The 22,544-nt window shown below is 53.4% G+C and overlaps 1 protein-coding gene across 8 annotated transcripts in view; it reads right to left on the bottom strand.

The window, feature by feature from the left end:
• Positions 1–22,544, bottom strand: part of MAD1L1 (mitotic arrest deficient 1 like 1) — a 353,832-nt gene that overhangs the window by 280,028 nt on the left and 51,260 nt on the right. For 5 of the 8 annotated variants that reach the window (XM_072836729.1, XM_072836726.1, XM_072836727.1 and 2 more), the window contains one exon: positions 6,812–6,898. The exons of 1 other annotated variant lie outside the window; for it this stretch is intronic. In XM_072836729.1, coding sequence (XP_072692830.1) covers positions 6,812–6,898 — 87 coding nt within the window. Of the gene's footprint in view, positions 1–6,811; positions 6,899–11,487; positions 11,553–14,537; positions 14,615–22,544 lie in introns of those variants that run through there. 2 more of the 8 variants (XM_072836730.1, XM_072836731.1) reach the window with 2 other exon arrangements.

Below are 22,544 nucleotides of genomic sequence, written 5' to 3' on the forward strand. Positions count from 1 at the left end.
TGGGAGACACAGGCAGCACAAGGATGAATGTCATTGTGATCATTTCCCAGGCTCTGTAGAGGTTGGAGCTTCCTCAAAGTCTCATTACTTCCTCCAACAAATGGAGGAAGGTGCAAGAACAAAGCTACAAATGTGAGACCCTGATACTACATGCTATGTGTGTGTCTGCTGGGGGTCATCTCATCCCCCATCCCAGAGAAACGACGACACAGGTGTCACTGCCTCCATGGCCAGGATAGCATGCTCAAAGCACGACTCTAGGCCTCATGCCATGAGAGCAGTGTGACTAGCACCAGCTGATGGAGCCCAGCCTGAGGAAGGGGTCCTGGTCCTGTGGAGTCACCAAGCTCACAGCCATGTGCCTATGTCTTTGGAACATATGGACTGTCACCAAGAAATGTATGAAGACAAAGCTCTCAGACACTGGCTAGCTCAACATTTCCCGCCAAAGCCCATTTACACTGAGTAGCACCAGGAGCTGGCCGGACCAGAAGGTGCCTGGTCCACATCCCTGAAAACCATGGCACCCACTCCTGCAGAGACAGTAACGGCTACGACCAGTATGAGACCTGGGGAGGGGGCCATGGGTATGAGGATGGTCTCAATTAAGGCCAGCGAGGTGATCACTGAGTCCCTGGGAGCCGATGGGAGTGGAGTTATGGCACACAGTGGACCGAGCACCGATGGACAAGAGGAAGCCAGGCCCTCCCCATGGGTGGACATGCTCCAGCCAGCCCAGCAGGTAGCACCCAGAACCACACTGGTGGCCCTGTAACTGGCTCGGGACAGACGCCCACCCTATAGGGCTCACCTGGTCAGGAGTCTGTCACTATGCCTCTCTAGTTGGGTCATTCATCATTCCTTCATCCAACACACACTCCCTGAGCAGCACCTCACCCAGGTCCTCTGCTAGGCCCAGGGACACGGCCACACACAACACACTGTCCCTGCCCCAAGAAGCCTATGGAACAGCATGAGAGAGGGAGCAGGCCAGGCCATTCTCAACAAAGTGGGGCAGAGCAGCCTCGCTGACCTGGATGTATTAGAGCAGAAGCCCCAAGCAAGGAGCTCAGGCCTCGCAGGTACAGATGCTGCAGTTCCAAGTGGGAGCACCAGTGGAATTGGGTTGGCTCCAGGCCACTCAGGACCCCAGCACTGCTGCACTGCACACATCCTGCCCTGTCACCCACAGGCTAGAGGCAGAGTCTGCAGGAGACACTGTGCGCTCTCACATCTCCAACACTCTACAGCCTCTCCAACCTCTCTCTGATCTCACGTCCAAAGCTGTGTCCTAGTCACCCTCCGACAACACACAGAGATGGTCGCCATTCTTCATGCTCTCACCAAACTGCCACGGGCTTGTCTTCTCACCTGACATCACTGCCCTGCACACCAACCCCAAGTCCAGCCCTTTCTGGGCTTCTCTGGCCACATACAGGAGACAACTCACACCACCGCACCCTTAGCTACCCCCAACGCCTCTCCTGTCCCGTTCCCTCACCAGGCATGGGTCTCTCACCACTGACAGAGCCTTCTTCCTTAGCGTTTGGTGGTCCTCTGATGGTTATCACCATCCTTGCCCTGACAGGTGCGGCAGAAGCTCATTCTACTGTCCAAGGACACACAACGACTCCGTGGCAGGCCTGCCTGAGTTGAAGCCAGAGAGCTGCCTGTGCTCCAAGCACAGTGTGAACTATACTCTGACACGCAGAGAACAGGTCCTTGGTTATCATGAATCTTCTGTGGCCATCACCGGCCTTGCTAGCCTTGGGACAACTTGAGAGCACCATAACTAACACAGACACAGGGTGACAAAGGTGACAAGGCCTAATCATACTCCAGACAGTCTGTGAGGACAGCCTAAATGCTGCAGACAAACAGCGGGAAAAGAGTCACATGAAGAATTATGCCCATGATGTTGATCTTAACTCCCCCTCGGGGATGACAGAGAACCTATCAACCTGCTAGCTGCCTGGAAGATGCACAGCCAAGGGTACCACCTCTCAGAGACAGAGACGGGCTGTGGGGGCAAGGACTCCCCTCCCACCATTCATTCACGTCCCCTTCACCAAGTAATGGCCTCCTCTGAAGGCTGCCAGGGGGCGTCAAGGCCCAGGACGCTCACAGTGGTGGCAAGGGAAGACCTCCAGGCAGTCCACAACAAGACTGTGACCCCAGGCATGTCAGGGCTTGTGATCCCCAACAACTGGAGACCAAGTTCTCGCCCAGAGGGGGCAAATGTGATGCTTCCAACTGACTGCAGTGATGGGGCAACCGGAACTAGGACGTGCTTCTGGGTGCAGCCCAGTGACCTGGGGACTCAGCTGCCTGAAGCCCCAGGCCCAGCAGCAGGAGCGTGCATAGCAGGTGCTGCAGGGCTAGTTCTCGAGGGCTGGGGAGGTGCAGACAGAGATGTAAAGAGCTCCCCCATATCTGCATCAGTCACTGGCTTTTTCCCAATCACCTGTACAGCGGGTTCTGCCTTAAGTACTTCCCAAGGATGGCAGGCCAGACCTACGTCCCACAGATGGCCCATGAGCTGCATCTCCACTGCAGCAGAGAAATGAGTGACAAGAGTCTCCTCTGCAGCCACATCAAGCACTTGGCAGAGGTATGGGCTCCACTCTCAGGTAAGCCACACAACGCCCTGAGATGGACAGGCCAGGATCCAAATCCATTCTGACGACTCCACAGCTGTCTAACCAGGGGCTCTGCCACACAGGAGAGATGATAGCACCCACCACAGATTTTCAGGTGAGACGCTGTGTGCGAGGCACTGAGCATGGAGATGCTCCCACCATCACCACTACTGTCGCCATGCATACGGGTGAGGGACCCAAACCCCAGGGCCCTGTTCCACTGTCACCCACTCCCTAATGTGAGCCCTCATTTCCAGCAAAGCACAGCCACCCCAGATAGTACAGCCTCACAAAGCCCTGCCCTCATCTCCTGCTTCTCGTTCAAGATGCCCTCAGAACTCGTCGGAGCCTGACAGGTGCCAGTGTGGCCAGGGTTCAGGTCACAAAGGAATGCAGCCTCCCATCCACGGCCTGGCTCTAGAACACAGCTGCAAGTGGTACAAAGGATACATACTGAGTACTGGGCCCTGGAGACCATGGGACACTCATTGAGGCCCAGTGAGGGCCAAGGTGGCTCACGGTGGAGTCAGGGGAATTCTATGCAGAGCACAGGCACAGAGGACACAGCCAGATCCTCACAGTCCCCGTGTCCTCAGCACACACACATCTGGGGGGAGTAAGTGTATCAGCCTCCAGCGTCCAAGAATGAAACAGAATCAGTGGCGACAATGACAAAAGGCAAGGGTCCCTGTGCTATAATCAAGCTCCTGCCTGAAAGCACTGCCAACCCCCCCACAACAGTGGATGATGATGCCCTGGAGTTGTCCAACAATGGCCACGAAAGGGGACCAGGACAGGGAGCCTGGCCTGAGGCCTCACAAAACCTCGTGAGCAAAAGGATACCCTACTGCTGCTGCCACACTGCCAAGCAGAACTCCTCCCGCCTCCCAGCACAGAGAGTTCTCAGAAAGACACTTCCCGCCACCGAGGTCTCCAGGGCACTACTGAACATTCAGCATAGAATTGCATCTCACTTCACCCTTAGAATAGCTCTGGTGAAGGACACAAGCTCCACTCTGATCTAAGGAAATCCGAGCTCAGAACTCAAGTAGACGTGCACAAAGCTAGCAAGGAAGTTCATCCCCACCCTCTAGAAGAACACACCTCCACCCCCCTGCAGCCTGGAAGGTTCCTGCCTCAGGCAGCTCCAGCCACCACTGGCCTTGCAGCTTCCAGGCTGCGGGCACAAACATCATGGCTGACAGCAGTGCAAAATCAAGGGCTCCAGTATGGGGACCCTCAACTCCACTCCAGGGGGTGGCCATCCTGCAGCTCAGAGGTCTGCTCTCCCCTCACTTTCCCCAAGCAAGGCGAGACACAGAGCCATCTAGAGCACAAATCCTTCCCTGAATGAGCCGGAGCACCTGAGTGGAAGGCCACCACAGAAGGACCCAACGAGGGACAGACCGGAAGAAATTCCTGGAGACTAAATCTCAGGGCCTACTCCCTGGCCTGGGTGTCACAGCTTCGGGGAGTTTACTCACATGCTCTGTGTGAGCAGAAATGCCTCTTGAACCCTCAGGCCTGCCCAGGTGTGCCTGGGCCAGCCACCTGTTGCTCTCGCCCTCTAGCCACAGTGCCTCTTCCCATCTGCCCTCAATTTGTGCTCAGCTGCCTGTTTAGATGTGCAGGAATGAAGCTGGCTGTCCTGACCTTACCAGGGCCCCCAGTCCTCCATATAGAAGGCCACAACTAATGGCCAAGTCACATTCCTGCCCACAGGACCAGTGGCTGTCTGGCAGCTGGCCAGCATGATAGATGCCAGGCACACAAGTCCCCCCCGTGCTAGTCAGGAAGGGCCTCGCATTACAGGATCCCTGCCACCTCCTCAGGGGCCTGGACACCACCACCCATCGCAAATGAGCATGGTAGGAGCTGCCTGGCCTCCCTTCTCACCTAAGTGTCCCAGCCTCTCTGAGCTTGAGCTCTCATCTGGAAGGGGGATGACAGCTATGGCTCCCCTCAAGGGCCACGCCACACTATAAAGGCCAGTCTGCCCTGGTGGAGATGTGTGGGCCAAGCGGGACATATACGGCACCCACTTCACCTCCTGCACAAGGGTGCAGCATAGAGCTCGCTCTCATGGAACGCCGGAAATGCACCCTTGCTCTCAGAAGGGACTCAAGAGTCCCAAGAGGTAGACAAGGTACTTGTGGTGGATCCCCCATGGGGGATAGCTGCTCCCAGAACAGAGCTGGGAAGGTCTGCGCTCACAGCTACGAGTGAGCATGCTGCTGGGGCCCTACAGATGGAGCTGCTCTTGCCCCGCTTCCCCACGCATGGAAGCCAGCCTTCCTACCACCTCGCGGTGGGGCCTGACAAAAATGAAGACAAGTTTCCTTCCCTTAAACGGTTCATTCTGTTTCAAATGCAAAGTAAAGTGAAGAAGATCATCTGGAAAAATGTAAAAGCTTTAATTTCAAATCACTTTTAATGCCCGTTTCATCTGACAGTAGCTTTGAAAGCAAAAGGCAATCTTTATCGTCTGAGGTTTTTAAGCTAAATTGATGTGATTATGTCCAACATAACCAGATGCTTCTAAAAGCCAATTTCCAAAGTGACATCAACCCCCAAAATAAGAAAACCTTCCCTCTGGCTACTAATGAATCCTTAAGACACTCTGTCCACAGAAAGCTGAGGTTGGCTCCTCACAGACCTGCTTACTTGGGGAGGAGTCCCACCCCACTCAGCTGTCCACCCCTTGAGAGCCCAGCAGGAAGTGGGCCAGCCCCAGCCTTGGGGCACTCCCATCCTTCCAGGAGCTGCTCAGCGGCAGGCATGCAACCCTGCCTGGGCCAACAAAGCTTGAGGGCTGTCTGCTGGCAGTGGGGTCCCAGGAAAGGCTTCCTTGCTCCAAAAAGAACACTCAAGAAAGAGGCTCGTCCTTTGTGCCTGCGGATATGTTGACCAGAGCCCGGGCAGCTGCCCACTCACGCAGTAGGGACAGGAGGCAGACAACCCATGAGCCCAGGTACAGCCTGAAGGAGAAGCATTTGGTCTCTGTCCCCTTTCCTGGCACTGAGCTCCTAAGACTCCTGGGCTTCTGGGGTGAGAGGGGTACCTCATCACTCATAACAGGCCCCTTTCATTCACAGCCCCCACTGAGCTAACAAGGGGACCGCAGGAGAGGCCAGAGCAACCAATCACGTGCCTGGGGGGCTGGGACCTCCAGGTCCATCACTGCCTGTGGAGGTAGGGGACCACGAGGTGGGGGCTCAGCTCATCACCAACAGCCAATGACTTAAACAAGCATGGAAACTCCATAAAACCCCCCAAAGCGGGGGGGGGGGTGTGCCCAGAAAGGACATGGAAGCTCTGCGCCCCCACTCCTCACCCCAGGCATCTCCTCCATCTGGCTGTTCTCACTGCAGCCTTTGTAAAACCGGTAATTGTACATAAAGCATTTGCCTGAATTCTGAGTCACTCTAGCAAATCCTCAAATGGGTGGGGATGTTGAGGGAAGTCCTGAATTTGTAGTCAACCAGGGAAGAAGCACAGGAAGCCTGGGGACTGGGACTTGTAAATGATGTCTGGAGTGGGATACACTCGTGGGAGCAAGCCCTCCTCCTGTGGGGTCATGTCAGAACAGAGTGTCACGACAGAGCATCCACTGGCCTTATGGGGTTGGGGAGGTAGCATTTAGTGCCGGTCTCTGGGCCTTCTGCCAGGGAAGGAGACTCCTTCCTCCCTGTGCAGCCCTGGGGGAAGGCTTTCCTGTTACTTGCTGCCAAGGGCAAGCCGACTTCTGTTTCTCTCTGGGGGCCTTCCTGAGCACACAGGTCTACATGCACACAGACACGCAGACGCTTCCCTGTGGGGTCTGGGTCCGACACCATTAAGGGGTCATTCGGAGCCCGGGCCATGGAAAAAACAGTTTCCTGATCTAGAGACACATCCTCCTCATGGACCCCAACTGTTTAAATAAGGCAGTGGTGGCCTGGCACATGGCTGGGATGACAGCAACATGCTGTCTCAGCAGAGTCTCTGCCATGGGGCAGAAACATGGGGCACCTGCACCCTCCAGATCAACCCAGCTCCCGCTCACTCAGGCCAAGGCCAAGGAAACAGTGAAGTGTCATCACCCCCAAGCCAAGCCCGGGGGACACACATGCATTGGGCTCCACCTTTCCAAAGCAGACCTACCCCATGCACTCTAGGGCCACTGAGCCTACCTGCTGGTGATGGCGTTGTTCCTGTCCTGCAAGGCAAGCTCTCGCTGCTGCAGGTCAACAACAAATCTGGAAAGGTCTTCTGGGGTCCTAGGGGATCAAGAACATGTGTCAGCATAGGCCACTCCCTGGAGGGGACCCCATTCTGCACACCAATAGCCACTGAGACCACGCTGGCAGCTGATGAGTCACCAACCTGGGATAAGTCATATTCCTTACACCAATTCCCCAGCCCACGTGGCATGGCAATGTGCACACACCACAATCTGGGTTCAAACTGCAGCCCAGGCCTGGCTACATATCATCACATAGATTGTTTTTATTTGGCACAATTTCATTTCACCTGTAGAAATGGGTCAACAGCTAGCCAGCAGTGTCACTATGCAAAGGAGGTAAAGTGTAGGGGTGCTCAGCATAGGTCAGTGTGCCCACCTCCCTCCAACCAGCAGGAGAAAGAGAAGTAACAGCAGGTGCCCACATGGTCGATGCTTTATCATGTTCACATTACTCCAGACTGGTCACCTCGATTCACGTCCAGAACAGCCCCGCTGTCACTGTTGCCACCTTATAGAAGACAAAACAAAGGCTCCAGGGCGTCCAAAGCAGCTCACACTGTACTCTTCTCTGAGTGTGCTCTGGGCCTCCACCTGACACCTGTCTAACTCAGCAGAACACTGACAACACCCCGGAGAGACTGAAACAGCAGCTGGCACAGTCAAGAATGGTCCCAACACAACATGCGGCACGTAAGCTCAGGGGTTCCCTTGAGCTCAAGGCCTAAGGACCAAGCACAGGGCCATGCGGGGCAGTGTGTGTGAGGCGCCACAGCCTCTTCTGTCACTGAAGGAGTCATGGCGGACATGACCAAAGCTATACCCACAAGATATGCCTTCTGTGGAATGAGAGTCTGTCACAAAGCTATGGGTGTGGCTACCAGGCACTACACGGTCAGAAGGCCCTCTTCCTGGCCTCCAACGGCACCGCAAGGCCCAGCTCCCGGGAGCACTCCACCATAGGACCAAGCCCCAGGGGCTCTGCCTCCTGCAGCCTTGCCTCTGGACACGAACATATCACCCACTGCCCCCTGAGCTCTGTGTTAGTTCACCCTGTGTTTGCAATGCTCTTCATCAAGAGGGCTGGAGACAATCATCACTTCCTGGAGGAGGCCCCTTCCATCATGTGCCCCATCCTCTTCACCCCACTCCTCAAGCAGCACGGGGTCTCTCGACACCTGTGACTCATCAGTAATCCTACCGGAACCCCACATAGGCTGACTCCTCACACACCTGGGCCTTTGAGGCATGTGCCCTTCCCACAGGTACTCCCAGACTCTCCCCCTCATAGATGATGCTCCTCCCAGCCACGTGAAGAACAGCCCCTCCCTGGGCCCATAGGGACCACTGGGCACAGGAGAGATTTCTCCCCAGGCTCCTGCCCAGACCAGATGATCATTTGTAAGGACCCTGGGCAAAACCGAAATCCTGCAGGGGGAGGGGTTGAGCCAGCCTTGAATGCCAGGTCCCATGTTCTTGAAGTTTCCTAAAGGTTTCCAACCTCTGAGTTAAAAATACAGGCATAGGGGCACCTGGGTGGCTCAGTGGTTGAACATCTGCCTTTGGCTCAGAGAGTGATCCCAGGTCCTGGGATCGAGTTCTGCATCGGGCTCCCTTGCGGGGACCCTGCTTTTCCCTCTACCTGTCTCTGCCTCCTCTGTGTCTCTCCTGAATAAATTTTTTTTTAAAACTTTAAAAAAGGCATAAAAATTAAGTAATCTTTTCAAATCAAGAGGTATTTTTTCTCTGAAATGTTCTACAGAGATAATCAAGTTTCTGTTGTTTCTCTGGGTTAGTCAGATATGTATGCAAACTGTTACTAGATCCATGGAACAAGTTTATTGAAAACAAATCCACAAAGACAGCATGCACATCCACATCTGCACAGCCCCCAGCCCCAGGCCTGTACCAGCCCTCACTTCATGGCAGGGGCAAGTGGTGCCACATCTTCCAGCCTGGCCACATCTGCTCAGGCAGATGGCCACTAAGTCTCTAGGCATTTTCGATGACCAAGGTGGCAGCTCTCACCGAGGGCAGGTTCCCTCCAAGTAGAAGCCTTCCAGAAATCTGGAGGCCAATCTGCAGAGTCAGGAGCATGTGACACCAATTCAGAAACAAGGTTCGTGCCCTGAGGTCCAAATTAGCCCCTGAAAGCTAGAAGTTAGAGACAGTAGACAGCCAGACTCACTTTCACCCAGACTCTCCAATCTCCTTTAAAGTGAAGATAATTTGAAGTGAAACAATTTAATAATGAGGGAAAATTGGAATGGTTCAAATCAGGAGAAAAGTGAACTTAACATGCACTCAAACACTCCATCCTACTGAGACAACAGGGCATCCACATCCCCTGGGACCCCGGCCCAGCAGGCCAGTGCACACGAGGCCACCTCCACACATGCACATACACACATACAGCCATGCCCAAGATGCTAGGGTCTCTGCTCCTTCAGCTCACTGCTCACACAGAGGCCATCACATACCCAAGTACCACGGGACTTCTGGGTGGCCATCAAGGGGCCTGGCTCCACACTCAAATGAACTGAGCAGCAAGCTGACTTTCCCACCTCTCCCCCAGAAAGAACATCAGCCCAGCAAACATGGCCCACTTGCCTGAAGAGTGGGCCATCCACAGCCCAGGTCACCTGAGGCAAAGCTGCCCCTCCCAGAGTGGGCTGAGAGAGCAGGCTGTCCCCACACAGACCACAGCACACAGCCGCGCAGATCTGGCTCACATGCCTGTGGCAGACCCTCCAGGGGGCTGGTCCTTGGCCACAGTCCCAGCCCCCAAATCCCAGGTGCCACCATTCAGATGAGCCACCCCCTCCTCACAGAGCAGCGATGTGGGCCGCAGGGCCTGCCTCCCCCACGTGCCCAATTCCAGAAGATAAGACCACATGGCACAACGCCCATACCCACCCATGCTCCAGGCCAGCCTGCAGCTGCCGAAGGGCACACCTCCACCAGACAGCCTTTCCCTCAGTGGCCTGCAGGGCCCAGTGCCTGCAGCTCCAACTCTGGCTGCATCAAGACTCGAGGGCCCGGTCCAGTCACTCCTGCCAACACTAGGGCTCACCTTTCCCCTAACAACGCAAAGCATAGAAAAACTAGCTGACAATACTCAAGAATCTCCCATCCTCCAGCTTATTCTACCCTCAGAGAAGGAGAAAAGGCGGGACATGTTTCAAGGAAAGAGTTGGAGCAGGTTTAGTCACCATCCAGACAACTGTAGGCTGACTCGCTGGCTCGACAGGGCTCCTCAAGGCTTATTGCCAAAACCCAAAGATCCAGGCATACTGCAGCATGGGCACCTGACAACCCTTTCGAACTCACTAACGGCAGGGGAGCAGAAAGAGACAGGGGCCTTTACAACTATCTGTAAGGTATACAAGCAGAGCAGACCCCTTAATGCTATGGGGGAAATAAGGACAAGGCGCAGGTAACAGTGACAGGTGTGACATCTCACTATATAAAGGAGGACTACAAGGTCCAATTCAAAGTAAGTAATCAATACATTAAACTATGCGGGATTCTGCACACCCTCAGTCCTGTAGTGCTGATCAAAGAGAAAACACATTCTGTTGGAAGACTGACGTGTATGAGGCTTTAGTTAGAAACAGTGCATTTAAGGGACTGGTTCCAGAATGTTCCATGTGAGAAAAAGGAGAGACAAAGAAGTGGATGGTGCAACATGTGGTCAATCTAAAGCCAAAAGAAGGGTGGCTCAGTCAGTTTAAGCATCCAACTCTTGATTTCGGCTCAGGTCATGAAATCAAGCCCCATATCAGGCTCACACTCAGAGGGAAGTCTGCTTCAGATTCTCTCTCCCCCTCTGCCCTTCCTCCTGCTCTCTCAAATAAGTACATCTTAAAAAAATAAAGACAGAAAAGGGGGAGAGCCATGGACAAGGGGCCTGGCTATGGGTGAGCTCTCACGAAGCAGCCCCAGCACACTCAGTTTACTGTGAAAATATGTCCTAAGGACAGGACGTGGCAGGTAATCAGCAATGAAAGACTCAACCCTCAAACGTTAACCAGGTCCCTTGGGGTGTGGCTAAGGGGTGTTAGGGAGGCATTGGGGGACAGCAGAGACAACAGCATGGTGCACTCGCGCTTTCCCAGCCTCAGCTCCTCAAGGTGTGGTAGCTCTCGTGGCCTGGCTGTCCTGCCCCCATCCCCACCCACCCCAGGAGACCCAGGACATCAGACAACCTAAGAAACAAAACCAAAAGGGGAGTCCACATCTGCCAACCAGCAACTGCTCTTTCAGGAATGCATCTCAGGGAAGCAACAATGTGTGGCTAATACATGGTTCAAGTGTTCTGTGTTCAAGTCTCTGCTTTCAACTCTTAGATATATACCCACAAGTGGAATTGCTGGATCATTCCATCCTCAATGTTCTAAGGAATGGCTATACTGGTCTCCACAGCGGTTGTACCAGTTTACATTCCTCACGTCACTATTTTTAATGTTTAAAAAGGGCTGGGGGGCTCAATAATAGAAAATAAGTAGGTTCTCACAGCCCAACATGGGTACTATCTATCCATGAGACTTGAGGCTGGGGAAAGGGGGTGGGTAGGTGGTTGCCACCACAGCAAAAGGCACAGGGGAACAGAGAGGGCACACTCACTGGACAGGAAAATGGGACATGCATGGTTCCAGAGGTGGTGGCACCGCCATGGGGTGGGGTCATCTGGAATGAGAAGAGTGGCCCATGTCACCTTCAGCAACATGGGCCACAGGGCCTGCCTTCCCCAGTCATTCCAGTCCACCCCTCTTCACCTCTCAACCCGTAAAACTGAAACCCCTGGGGGTGGGCCCAGGATCCACAAACAGATCCCCCAGTGTTTCTTAGGCACAAGTCAGAACCACTGGCCATTTGCAGAAAAAGCAGGGCAATCTAAGCAATAAAATAATCCTAGAGATGCTGCAAGGCAAATCACCAAAAAGTGGTGGCCATCAAGAAAACCACCCACTGTACATTTGACAAAGAAAACATTCTCTAAGGTTCTGTCAATTTGGTAAGCAAATATCAGATTCCAGAATTTGGTCCAAATCTAAAAGAATCCCAAAAGATAAGACCAAGAACTACCACGACCCTTGCTTTGTGACAGGGGTGCAGAAGCACAGGGCCCACAGGATGCATGACCACATCATACACCGGTGACCAGACTCCTGTGCCACCATCCACATTCAGGCTGCTTTTGTACAACAGGGCACACATGTGATGCCACGAGAACAGTCAGGAGAGGTGACGGGAGCAGTATTTTGAGATACTAACACATGTAGGTCTTCTAACAACAAAAAATATGCACACTGAGGAAAGCAAAAGCAGAAAGCTGGATGGACTGGACTAACAATGCACCCATGTGGACAGCAGGGAGAACGAGCCAGACCCCTATCATAGCGGCAGAGTCCTATTCTTGTTCACCTTCCGAAGTTTCTATAATTTTTTTGGGAGAACATCTATCAACAAGTGTTTCTTAAACTGTACTTTCAAGCTGTAGAACCTAGGGCCACAGGGACCATTGCTGACCAGGTGTGACTACACATCTGAGGAGGTGGCTCACAGAGTGGCTTGTGGGCCAAACCAAAAGAGACCCTCCATCCTACCAGCCCGGGGGCCACAAGGTACCCCCATGGGTCCCTAGGACCCGTGCTCTCATTATGCTGTCCTGGCTGCTCAAGAAAGGGGGGCATGGGAAGCCACTCAGGCCTCCTCAGCTTCCTAATGCAGGCCAGGGGCACCAGGCTGGCTCTGCCCAGCTCATGGGGGCCCAAGAGACAACCGGCCATACCAGAGGCCCAGCCCCTCTCCCCTGTGGCCAGAAAGATGGCAGCAAAGGAGATTTGATGCATGAATGTGTGCACAGGGTCGGACGTCATGTCTGCGTGCATTTCTCCACCCACATTCTGAGTTACACAGGCCTGGGGACTAAGCGCAGAGGACTGAAGACAAGAGCCTCAATGGCAGCACCAAGACGCCAGGTGTGTCCTAAGGAAAGGTGGGTGCAGGCAGCACTGCGAAGGGCACAGGTGATACCCAGCAGGTGAGAAGGAGGTCCGCAGGATGGGGACGCAGACTTCAGGGTCATGAGCAGGACAACTGTGTAGAGCTCCCTGGCCTGCAGGCAGTGTCCCAGTCCTTCCTCCAGAAGCACCCCTCCTCTGCCCAAAGAGCCAGCAGGTGCTCAAGTAAAAGTTCGAGGGCAGAGTCCCCAAAACATCACCAACAAATTCAAAAGTCCAGGCTCAAAGTAAAAATGTCAATGACGCATGCTCTGAAAAGATTCACTCCAAATGGATGCCGGGGCACTCCTGCAGGTCAGGGCCCAGACCAGTGGGGGCAGTCAAAGGATCTTTAACTTCCCGTACATTATTTGAATTTATGATAAGAATCTGTGTTACCTGTAGGTGTACAACTAAAAACACCCCCACGTGTTGTGCTAATAACTATGTGCAAAGTGGCGCTGGAAAGGCCCAGCTGGAGAAGCAGGGGGCTGACAGAAGATGTGGCTTGCCGGCAGGTGCCCCACACAACGTGACCAGGGCAGGGGAAACACAGGGAGAAGGCACCTGCAAGAGCAGAGGGGGACACAGCGGGAGAAGCGCTGGGACCCAAATATCCGAGAGCCAGGCCTGCGGCACCTGCAGTAAGTACCCAGCGTGAACACAGGCAGCTCCTGAGGAGCCGTGAAATCAGGGAGGGTCACTAATCAACAGTAGGGCATCACCAGCATCAAAGCACCTCCACCTGGCTGGACAAGCATTTACTTTCCAAAAACCTCCTGGCCTGCTGTGTACTCAGAGCTACACAAGATGTTTACCAAGGATACTCTGGGGCCCAGTTCAACACTCTCAGTGAGCAGGACTTGGGCCAGGTATCAACACTGCCCAGAAACAGCATGGGAGCACTCAGACAGGAAGATCAAGGCTTCCCCAAACTTACACTTCATACACTGGAAGGTGGAAGGCCATCAGAGGGCCTCAGGAGCCTCGACACTGAGACGACAGGAGAGTGACAGTTCCCACTGCAGCCCAAGCTGTGATAGCTGCTACTGAAAACTCTGGCTTCAGCTGAGAAGCCTTTTAACTCTGACTGGTGGGCTTTCAAGGGGGAAAACGTCTTTTTGTTCGATCTGCAGCTGAATTTTGACTCAAACTCAGCTGTGCACGGCACAGCAGGGGCTTGGGGGGAGGGGCTCACCCCATGGGGTGACACTCAAGAAAAGGCAGTCCAGCCAGCAGCAGCTATTCTGAGGCTCATACTAGCAGGTGCCAGGGCTCCTACGGAAGCCCAAAGTGCCAGTTTCCACGGGTCTAACAGACATGAGACTGGAGGACTCCAATTTCTCAAATAAAGCCTCAAGCTCTCTTGCAGGGATCTATTCTCCCCAAGAACAAAGCCCGCAAAGCCCAGGCCCTCAGTGGTGGCTTCCGCCGGGGAAGGGAGGCCCTACAGCAAGAGGATGAACCCGGCAGACAGTATGCAGAACCAAGACCAGAAACAACAGACATCTCAGGGGCAAAGGGATGTCCTGCTCCATCAGGTTTCCTGGATAACACAGCACAGCTACAGGGGAAGGTGGGGCTGGGGTCAGGAGGGATCACGTCAGCAAGCACTGAGTTAGGACAAAACCTGACATTTGTCCCAGGATGGGGAAAGCAGCTCCTATTTACCTGAAGAAAAAGATCACATCCCTATGACCTAGACATGGCCCAGGATGTGATGCAGTCACCATCAGGGGCGGTTTCTGCTGCTCCCAGCCCTGTGGCTACTGAACTGGCCAATCAGACACTCCAGAGAAAGTGACCACTTATGGTCCTGAGGCCATAGGCACCACAAAGGTCACCTGTTCCTCTCCCCACTCTGTGACATGCTGGCCATGTGGCAGACAGCGGCCATGTGGCAGACAGCGGCCATGTGTCCATCTTCTAAAGCGGTCCATCTTCCCAGATCAACAGAAAACAAGTTGCTCCTTCACTGTGGAGAGTAACAGGCCAGTAAGAGACGTAGTCTGTGCACACACCCAGAGAGGCACAGGGTCCCACTGCAGCATCCCCCACAGTCCATCAACAATGGTCTCATGCTGAAGCAAATGCCTCTCTCCCCATGTCATTCTGCCCATCAAACTACTGCCCATCAGCCCCCTCTGCCCCAGGGGAAGGCCTTGGAGGGATCTGCAGGTGGCTGCCACAGCACATGTCCCATCCCAGTGTTCCATCCCCACGCCCAATGGAGCCTCCAGCAGCCTCACCCTGCCCTCCTACCCCTCCAGGCAGGAGATGGCTGCAAACCTCTGTACCAACACCCCTCCCAGGAGAGCCCGCTGCTTCTCCAGCTCCAGCTCCCTCGCTAGCCTCTTCCTGCTGGATGCCTCCCACCCAGCCCTCCACCCACCTCTTGCATTTTCTGCCCCCTTGCCCTGGGCCAGACCCCCAAAAAGAGACTCTAGGTCCTGAATTCCAGGGTTGCTCGCCTGCTTCCTGAATAGCTCCTGGCCCGAGAGCACCCTCCTGCTCCTCCAACCCCATTCCTCTCAGTCTTCTCCATCTGTGGACATGGAACGAGCCCTGCCAGCCGCCATAAGCTGTGTCATTGCTCTGGTCTTCTCCAAGCCACTTCCACCCAGCCGGTGCAGCTTCAGCACAGACCCAGATGCGGCTGGCTCCTACCCACTCTACCACGACCATCCCGGTGGCCTCGTGACCAGTCCCCTGGCATTTCACACTTGCCTCCAAGCACCACGTTGAAAGACAACAACCACAGCAAGTACTTTAAACCATAAGTGGGGTCCCATGCCTCATGTCCAATCATGCAGCACATTCCTTCCACAGTGCCAGGGAGATGCCAAAGTTGCCGCCACAGTTTATGAAGCCAGCACAGCCTGGCCTCACACGTGTCCACCCCAGGACCTTTGCACATCCCACTCCTGGAAGCCTCCTCCCTCAGGTGTCTGCACAGTATGCCCCTCATCAGCTCTCTCAGGCCCCTACTCAAATCCCCAGGGTCTCCTTTGAGCCCACCCTACCACCCCGTTCAAACCTGTAACCCTGGCCCACGGAAACTTCTGTCCCCCTACCCCACACCCACTCCTTCACAAAGCATATCACCACCTGAGATGCCAGAGGTTCTACCCACTTATTTTCCTGTTGTTCTGCTGCAACTAGAGTGCAAGCTCCAGACAAGCAAGATACTGTCTGCTATTTTGTTTTGTTTCTTCCACTGGCCATGAACCTAGAACAGCTCCGGGTATACGGCAGTAGGCTTACAATAAATATTAGATGAATGAATGAAAAATCACATTATCTCTGCAGAACAATAACTAATAAAATCGTACCCAACCAGAGTTGGAACTCAGACCACTGGATCAGAAGGTTAGAATTACTGGTTATATAAATCACAGCCCAGGGACGCCTGGGTGGCTCAGTGGTTAAGCTTTGGCTCAGGGAGTGATCCTGGAGTCCCAGGATCAAGTCCCACATCAGGCTTCCTGCATGGAGCCTGCTTCTCTCTCTGCCTATGTCTCTGTATCTCTCATGAAAAAATAAATAAAATCTTTTAAATAAATAAATAAATAATCATAGCCCCTCCCCTTAATGGAACCTGCTTAAAAGAGAAAAAAATAATCTTTTTTATATGTTAATGTGAGAAGGTCTGGATAATGCTTGGCTAGAAAAAAATACAAGGAGCAGAATGTGAGCACCAGACCACCTTTTGTATGAAAGAAATAGGACATAAGCCAGCATAGCTAAATTGGTGTATACGTGCATAAGAAATGTTTACATAAAAAATGTCTAAAGGACAAATAAGACAAAAACAATGGCTTCCTGTAGGATGGGATGAAAATCGGGAAATATTAAATCTATTCAGAAAACTGTAAAGCTCAGCACTGTAAACTTAAGCTGTAGAATGAGATCTATCCCATAGTAAGTTAATGCACAAAAGTCTAATTATGGCCAATTTTAAGCAAACAATTACAAACCGTCCATCAACAGGGTTCAGCTACACATGCCAGAAGCATGGCAGACGTATACCAGCAGGAGGCTTCCCACCTAAAACCACCAGGACTGCTCGCTGACCAACCCCATGGTAGCTCAAACAAGGAGTCCATACCCCACACCCAGGTGCCACAAACACGATAACTATCACAAATGCACAGCCCCCCCACCAAGCTGAAGAACTTTTTCAAAGGTGTGTCCCCTTGAGTTCCACCTTACATTTTTACAGACATCACAAACCATAATCCACGATTTCGGCTTGGTTTCCTAAACAGGGGTACCTGCAACTCCACCTGTGACCTCTCAGTGGCTCACTGCATCCAACAGCCACGTGCCACAGTTGTGACACGTGTGCCACAGCCACAGTTCTGTGAGGCTTTCCAGAGTGTTCAACTTTATTTTCACAAAAACACGCTTTCCCTCACACACTTACATATCATCAGCCCCTACGACACTAAATGAAAGAATCACAGTAGCGTGTACACTGGTGGAGACAGATGCTTCTCAGGCCAAGCACAGCACCCCATGTAGGCCAGGCTCACAGCGGCCAGCAAGTTCCAGAAGGACAGCCATGAAGCACAGGGGCAGCAGTGCCAATACTGACGGAGCTCCCTCCAGGCTTTGGAGGAACCGCTGTTCTTCATGACTCGAGGGCAGAGACACAGGGAACCATACGTGTTCCCTAAAGACATGCTTTTCCGTGTATAATATATTCCAAATGTTTACAAAATCAAAAGCCAGTGTCCCAAGTACCCGCCATGTTGCAGGCACATTTCAAAGACAGAAGACAATGAGACAAGTCCGTCAAGTGACAGAATCAGAGTCCATACAGCCACCCCAAGAGTGGTGGAAGGAAAGGAAGGGACGTGGGGTCAGGGGGAACCAGGTGCCCTGCCGGGTAGGACCATGCCCCCGAGGGAGGCCAGGACCCGCTGTGACAGGCCGTGGCTGGCCAGCAGCACGTGTGCCCATGGGTCCCTCCATGAGAACAAGCCCGTGACTGGAATTCCAGCAACTGCAGCTCCATCTGTCCTCAGTGAGGCCTGTGGCAGGAGACCTCTAGTGGCTTGGGGTCAAGTGGACCCTCCTTAAGTGACTTGGGCACAACTACAGACTCCACCATGTGGGGACGGTTCAAAGGGACAGCCACAAGGCAGGCGAGCTCCCAGCCACAGTCAGGGCCGGCTGGCTGCACCAGGCAAGGCACCAGATGCTGCTGCCCACTGGCCAGCATCCCGGCTTAACCGCTTCAGGGAAATGAGGCATACAAGTCCCCAGACACATGTAAATAAAATGAAGAAATTTCAAACTTACAGTCGCTGCCTTCAAATTCCTTCCCCCAGCTCAGGCAGGATTAAAAGGACTTCAAAGCAACCCAGGTCCCAATTAAGCCAGTGTGACCACCCCAGGGATGCTGGAATATTCCTCTGACTAACAAGAGGCGCTCTTTGAACTGTCTGAGCTAAAAAAAGCTCTCAGAACCTTTCAAACAAATGCCACTATTTTCTCTCCCTGTTCCCTCAGTCTTTGGAAAAGTTGATCTTTTGAACACTTTAAACATTCAAAAAGGCAGCTACCTAATGGCCCCAAAAACCACTTTAGCCAGAAGCTTGAACAGGGGTAGCAAAGGGGGACTCAGGCATAGCTGGACACAGGAGGGTACATCCATCCCATAAGCAAGCACCATGGGCAGTTTCGCAGGCCAGGAGGATGGCCGTCATCTTGCATACCTGAGCAGTGCGCTTTGTGGAGCAATCCTCCAGATACCAGGAAGGCCAGGGGTGGTGAGAGGTTGGGCTGGAGTCAGGGGAGGAATCCCAGCTCACACAATCAGGTGTGCTGCCACAGGCAGAGCACCCCAGCCCCATAAGAGGGTAGATGAAGGAGGTACAGTGGACGTGTGAGCCAAGGGGACATCATGCCCATCTCCCCCTAGTCCATACATGCCATGACTCAGACATACGAGACCACTGCTTCTGACTATCTACTCCTGGCTGTGACCCCTCCTGTTCAAGAATTAGAAAAACCCAGGGCAGCCCCCGTAGCTTAGCGGTTTAGCACCGCCTTCGGCCCAAGGTGTGATCCTGGAGACCCAGGATCGAGTCCCATGTCAGGCTCTCTACATGGAGCCTGCTTCTCCCTCTGCCTATGTCTCTGCCTCTCTCTCTAACTGTATCTTTCATGAATAAATAAATAAAATCTTAAAAAAAAAAAGAATTAGAAAACCCCAAAAGATAAATACAGAACCCCAGCCCCATCCTGGCCCACCCAGCCTGCATGCAAAGATTTCTTTCAGCAGAGAGGGGGTGGATAGCAGAGCAAAGAACAGAAAGTTAAAGATGAAGTCAACTGCTTTCTAGGAGACACCCAAAGGCAAGCAGGAACAAAGGATGCTCCAAATCGAGAGCCAACACCGGGAAGATGCTCTCCAAACCTGCTGAGCAACACAGGAGGAAAGGTCTCCTAACCGTGAAGGAGCAGCAGCCATGCTGGAGGCCCAAGTGGTGGCCCCAAGAGGGATCCCTGCTGGCTGTGTGACCCCGGGCAGGTTACTTTACCTTTCTGAACATAGGTCTATCCATCTTCAGGTAAGGAAGGGACCAAGGGCACAGGACCTCTCGTCCTGATCTAGGATTCTGTTTCCAAAAATAAAAGTGGCCTAAAGATCTACCTGCTATGATGAGAGGAACAATGCGGAGAATAAGCCCAGTGAGGCCAGGCCCCCAGACTGAGGATACATGTGAGTCCAGGGTCGAGTCCAGGGTCCCTGAGACAGAAGCACAGGGGAGCTCCAGGAGAGTCAGGACAGATGTGTCCTAAGGGCCCAGGGGCCAGGCGTGTGGTTCCAAGGCCATGCTTGAGACTGGGTTTTATTCCCAGTATGATCATAAGCCATGGGAGGACCAGAGCAGAAGCAGCACAGGGTCCTATGTGTCAATTTGTCTTAAAGAGAGATGGGTACCAAATGTCTATCCTGGTGTTTATAACAAGAATCAAAAATGACCCAAATCTCCCAACAGTAGGGAAATGATGCCAGTGCCACACAGGACAGTACCAGGCAGTCATCACTCCAGCGCCACAGAGGGAGTGCTTTCAAGAAGGTGCACAAGGACACAAGGCATCAGATGAAGGCTGCAACCCACACATGTGCGCCCACCATAAGTCTGTATAACGATATTGAAAACCTAAGAAAGTGAACAGAAAGGACCCCCTGAGAGCAGTTACCACCCAGTGCTGGGACCGTGACAGAACTGGTTTCTATTTATACTGCTTTGTAAAGAACGGTCCTCCTTACAATTAAGAACAAAGTTCTACAGCCACCTCGTTCTACTCTATTGTCAAGAAAAACAAATATTTATGAACATGAATTGTTATTTATCTGGGACAATGTCTTCTCCCTACTGATAATGCCAGGAGCACGTAGGCATTATCGCCTGCAGGAGATATGCACATGGATGTCCCCACTGCAGGAAAGCACCTGCACTCACAGCAGCCCACCTTGGGCTCGGCACTATGACCCACAACAGGACCAACCATCACAGCACAAGAACATGGAGCAATAAGCAGCTGGTGTGGGAGCCATATTGGAGAGCAGGTAAGAGTTTGGGGTGCAGAGGGGCTCCTGGAAGGCTCTGTGGGAAGACAGGTCTCAGAGAAAGCCTAAATGATAATGCGTCCTCCAAGAGAAGAGGGCATGTGGCGCTGGCACTCAGGTCACATTGACACTGAGCGTAGGCTGGGGAGCTCTGGCCATGACTCCCTGACCTCATGGGATCCAGCTGCCACCAGAAGCAGCTCACTCCAGCCACATGGAGAAGCCACATAGGGAAACCCATGCCAGCCTCCTGGATGTCAAAAAGGTATCTCTGGGTGAACAAAGTCAGCCTGGATGTCCCATCCCCAAGTAGCATCTGGGGGACTGCAGCCACCAGTTGCCCTGACCACCTACAGAATCATGCAGAGGCTACTGCTGGTGCCTAGGACAACATGGAAAGGGCTACAGAGGCAGAGTCCATGGCTAAGGGGCACCTGTCAGCCCCACAAAGAAACATGTGGGGATCCCTGGGTGGCGCAGCGGTCTGGCGCCTGCGTTTGGCCCAGGGCACGATCCTGGAGACCCGGGATCGAATCCCACGTCGGGCTCCCTGCATGGAGCCTGCTTCTCCCTCTGCCTGTGTCTCTGCCTCTCTCTCTATCTGTGTGTGACTATCATAAATAAAAATTAAAAAAAAAAAAAAAAAAAAGAAAGAAACATGTGGTCACAACACCAACGCTTGGTCACAAGACCAACAGGCTGAGTTAGTGCTCAGAGACTCCATGAGAGTGAGCCCTTGGGAGGCTGCAGCAAAGAAGGTTCTAGAAGAGACAAGAATGGAGACGAGCTGCTGATGAGGATTTTAAACATGTGACTGCAGGGGAGCATGGGACATGGGACAGGACTGGTGAGACCAGGGAAGTGCTCTGGAGACAGATGGGGAGCAGGGAGACGCGGATGACAAGAACTGGGGTCCAGGTTAGATGCAGAGTAGACAGGGTGTCATTCGCAAATGAATGGGAATAGGGAACAGGGCCAGGCACTCAGTATAGACAGGCAGGCTGGCTGCCCCAGGGTAGTCCCCTCGCAACAATCCCAAGGCCTCAGCTGGAACAGGTACCTTGCCGACCCAGGCCAAGACTAAGCACCGGCTCTGAAGGGCGGCTACAGTCAGAGGCTGCATCTGAGGGCTGGGCCAGAAAAGAAGGGGAGAATTCTGACAATAAGCTTGACAACCCAACAGTAAACTGAGGGGCGGCAGTGGCACACAGCACCAAGCAGACCAACCCTCCTAGATCACTACCCCACCATATAGGTCCCAGCAGAGTGACAGGGGCCAACGGTCACCTGAGGTCATAGCCCCAGGACTGGCACCAGGCTGGAAGGACAGTCTGTGTGCGGTCGAACCAGAACTAGAGTGCGTGCAAAGGCACCATGTGCGCACACACGTACCTGCACAGATACTACAATGTCGCACCCAGAGCACCTGGTGACAGGTTTAATCCACTCTGGGCCACAGAAACCACCTGAGGAGAACAGCAGAGGATCCACTGCTGGGTCACCTCTCTGGGTCTCTAGGAAGAGTCCCTCCCATAGCCCAGGCACCCCCGCCAACAGCCAGCCCATGGAAGAGGCTACTAGGAGGCAGAGACACTAGGAGAGACCACGTGTGTGATGAACAGGATGTGTGACCATGAACCTTCAGCAGGCAGGTTCCTGTGGCAGCACCCTTTACAAACCAGTCTTTTTCCAACCAACACCACCACAAGAAGCAAACTAAAATCACACTGACTGACTTGGGCAGGTGCTGGGCTGGGCAGGTCTATGGCCAAGCAGCCATGTTTGGATCTGGCTATAGCCGCTTACCGGCCCTGTGTCCTCAAGAACATCAACCCCTCCTCACCTTCATGCCCTCGTCCATAAAAGGGGCTTGACAACAGCCATCACCTCAAAGGTAGACAGGGTCCCATGGGCAGACACACGTGAAGCGCCTGAACCAGCAACAGTGCCCAGCTCCCCATTGTCAGAGCTCTGCAGGCCTTCCTCCCTCCCAGACCTCTGCCAGACAGCATGAGGGGCACAGGGGACAAACATGACTTGCCACTGCAGAACAACGTCTGAACTGCAGAAATGGGCCCTGAGTCTGCAAA

Source organism: Canis lupus, chromosome 8 (assembly GCF_048164855.1).
Source record: "Canis lupus baileyi chromosome 8, mCanLup2.hap1, whole genome shotgun sequence".
NCBI lineage: Eukaryota > Metazoa > Chordata > Mammalia > Carnivora > Canidae > Canis > Canis lupus.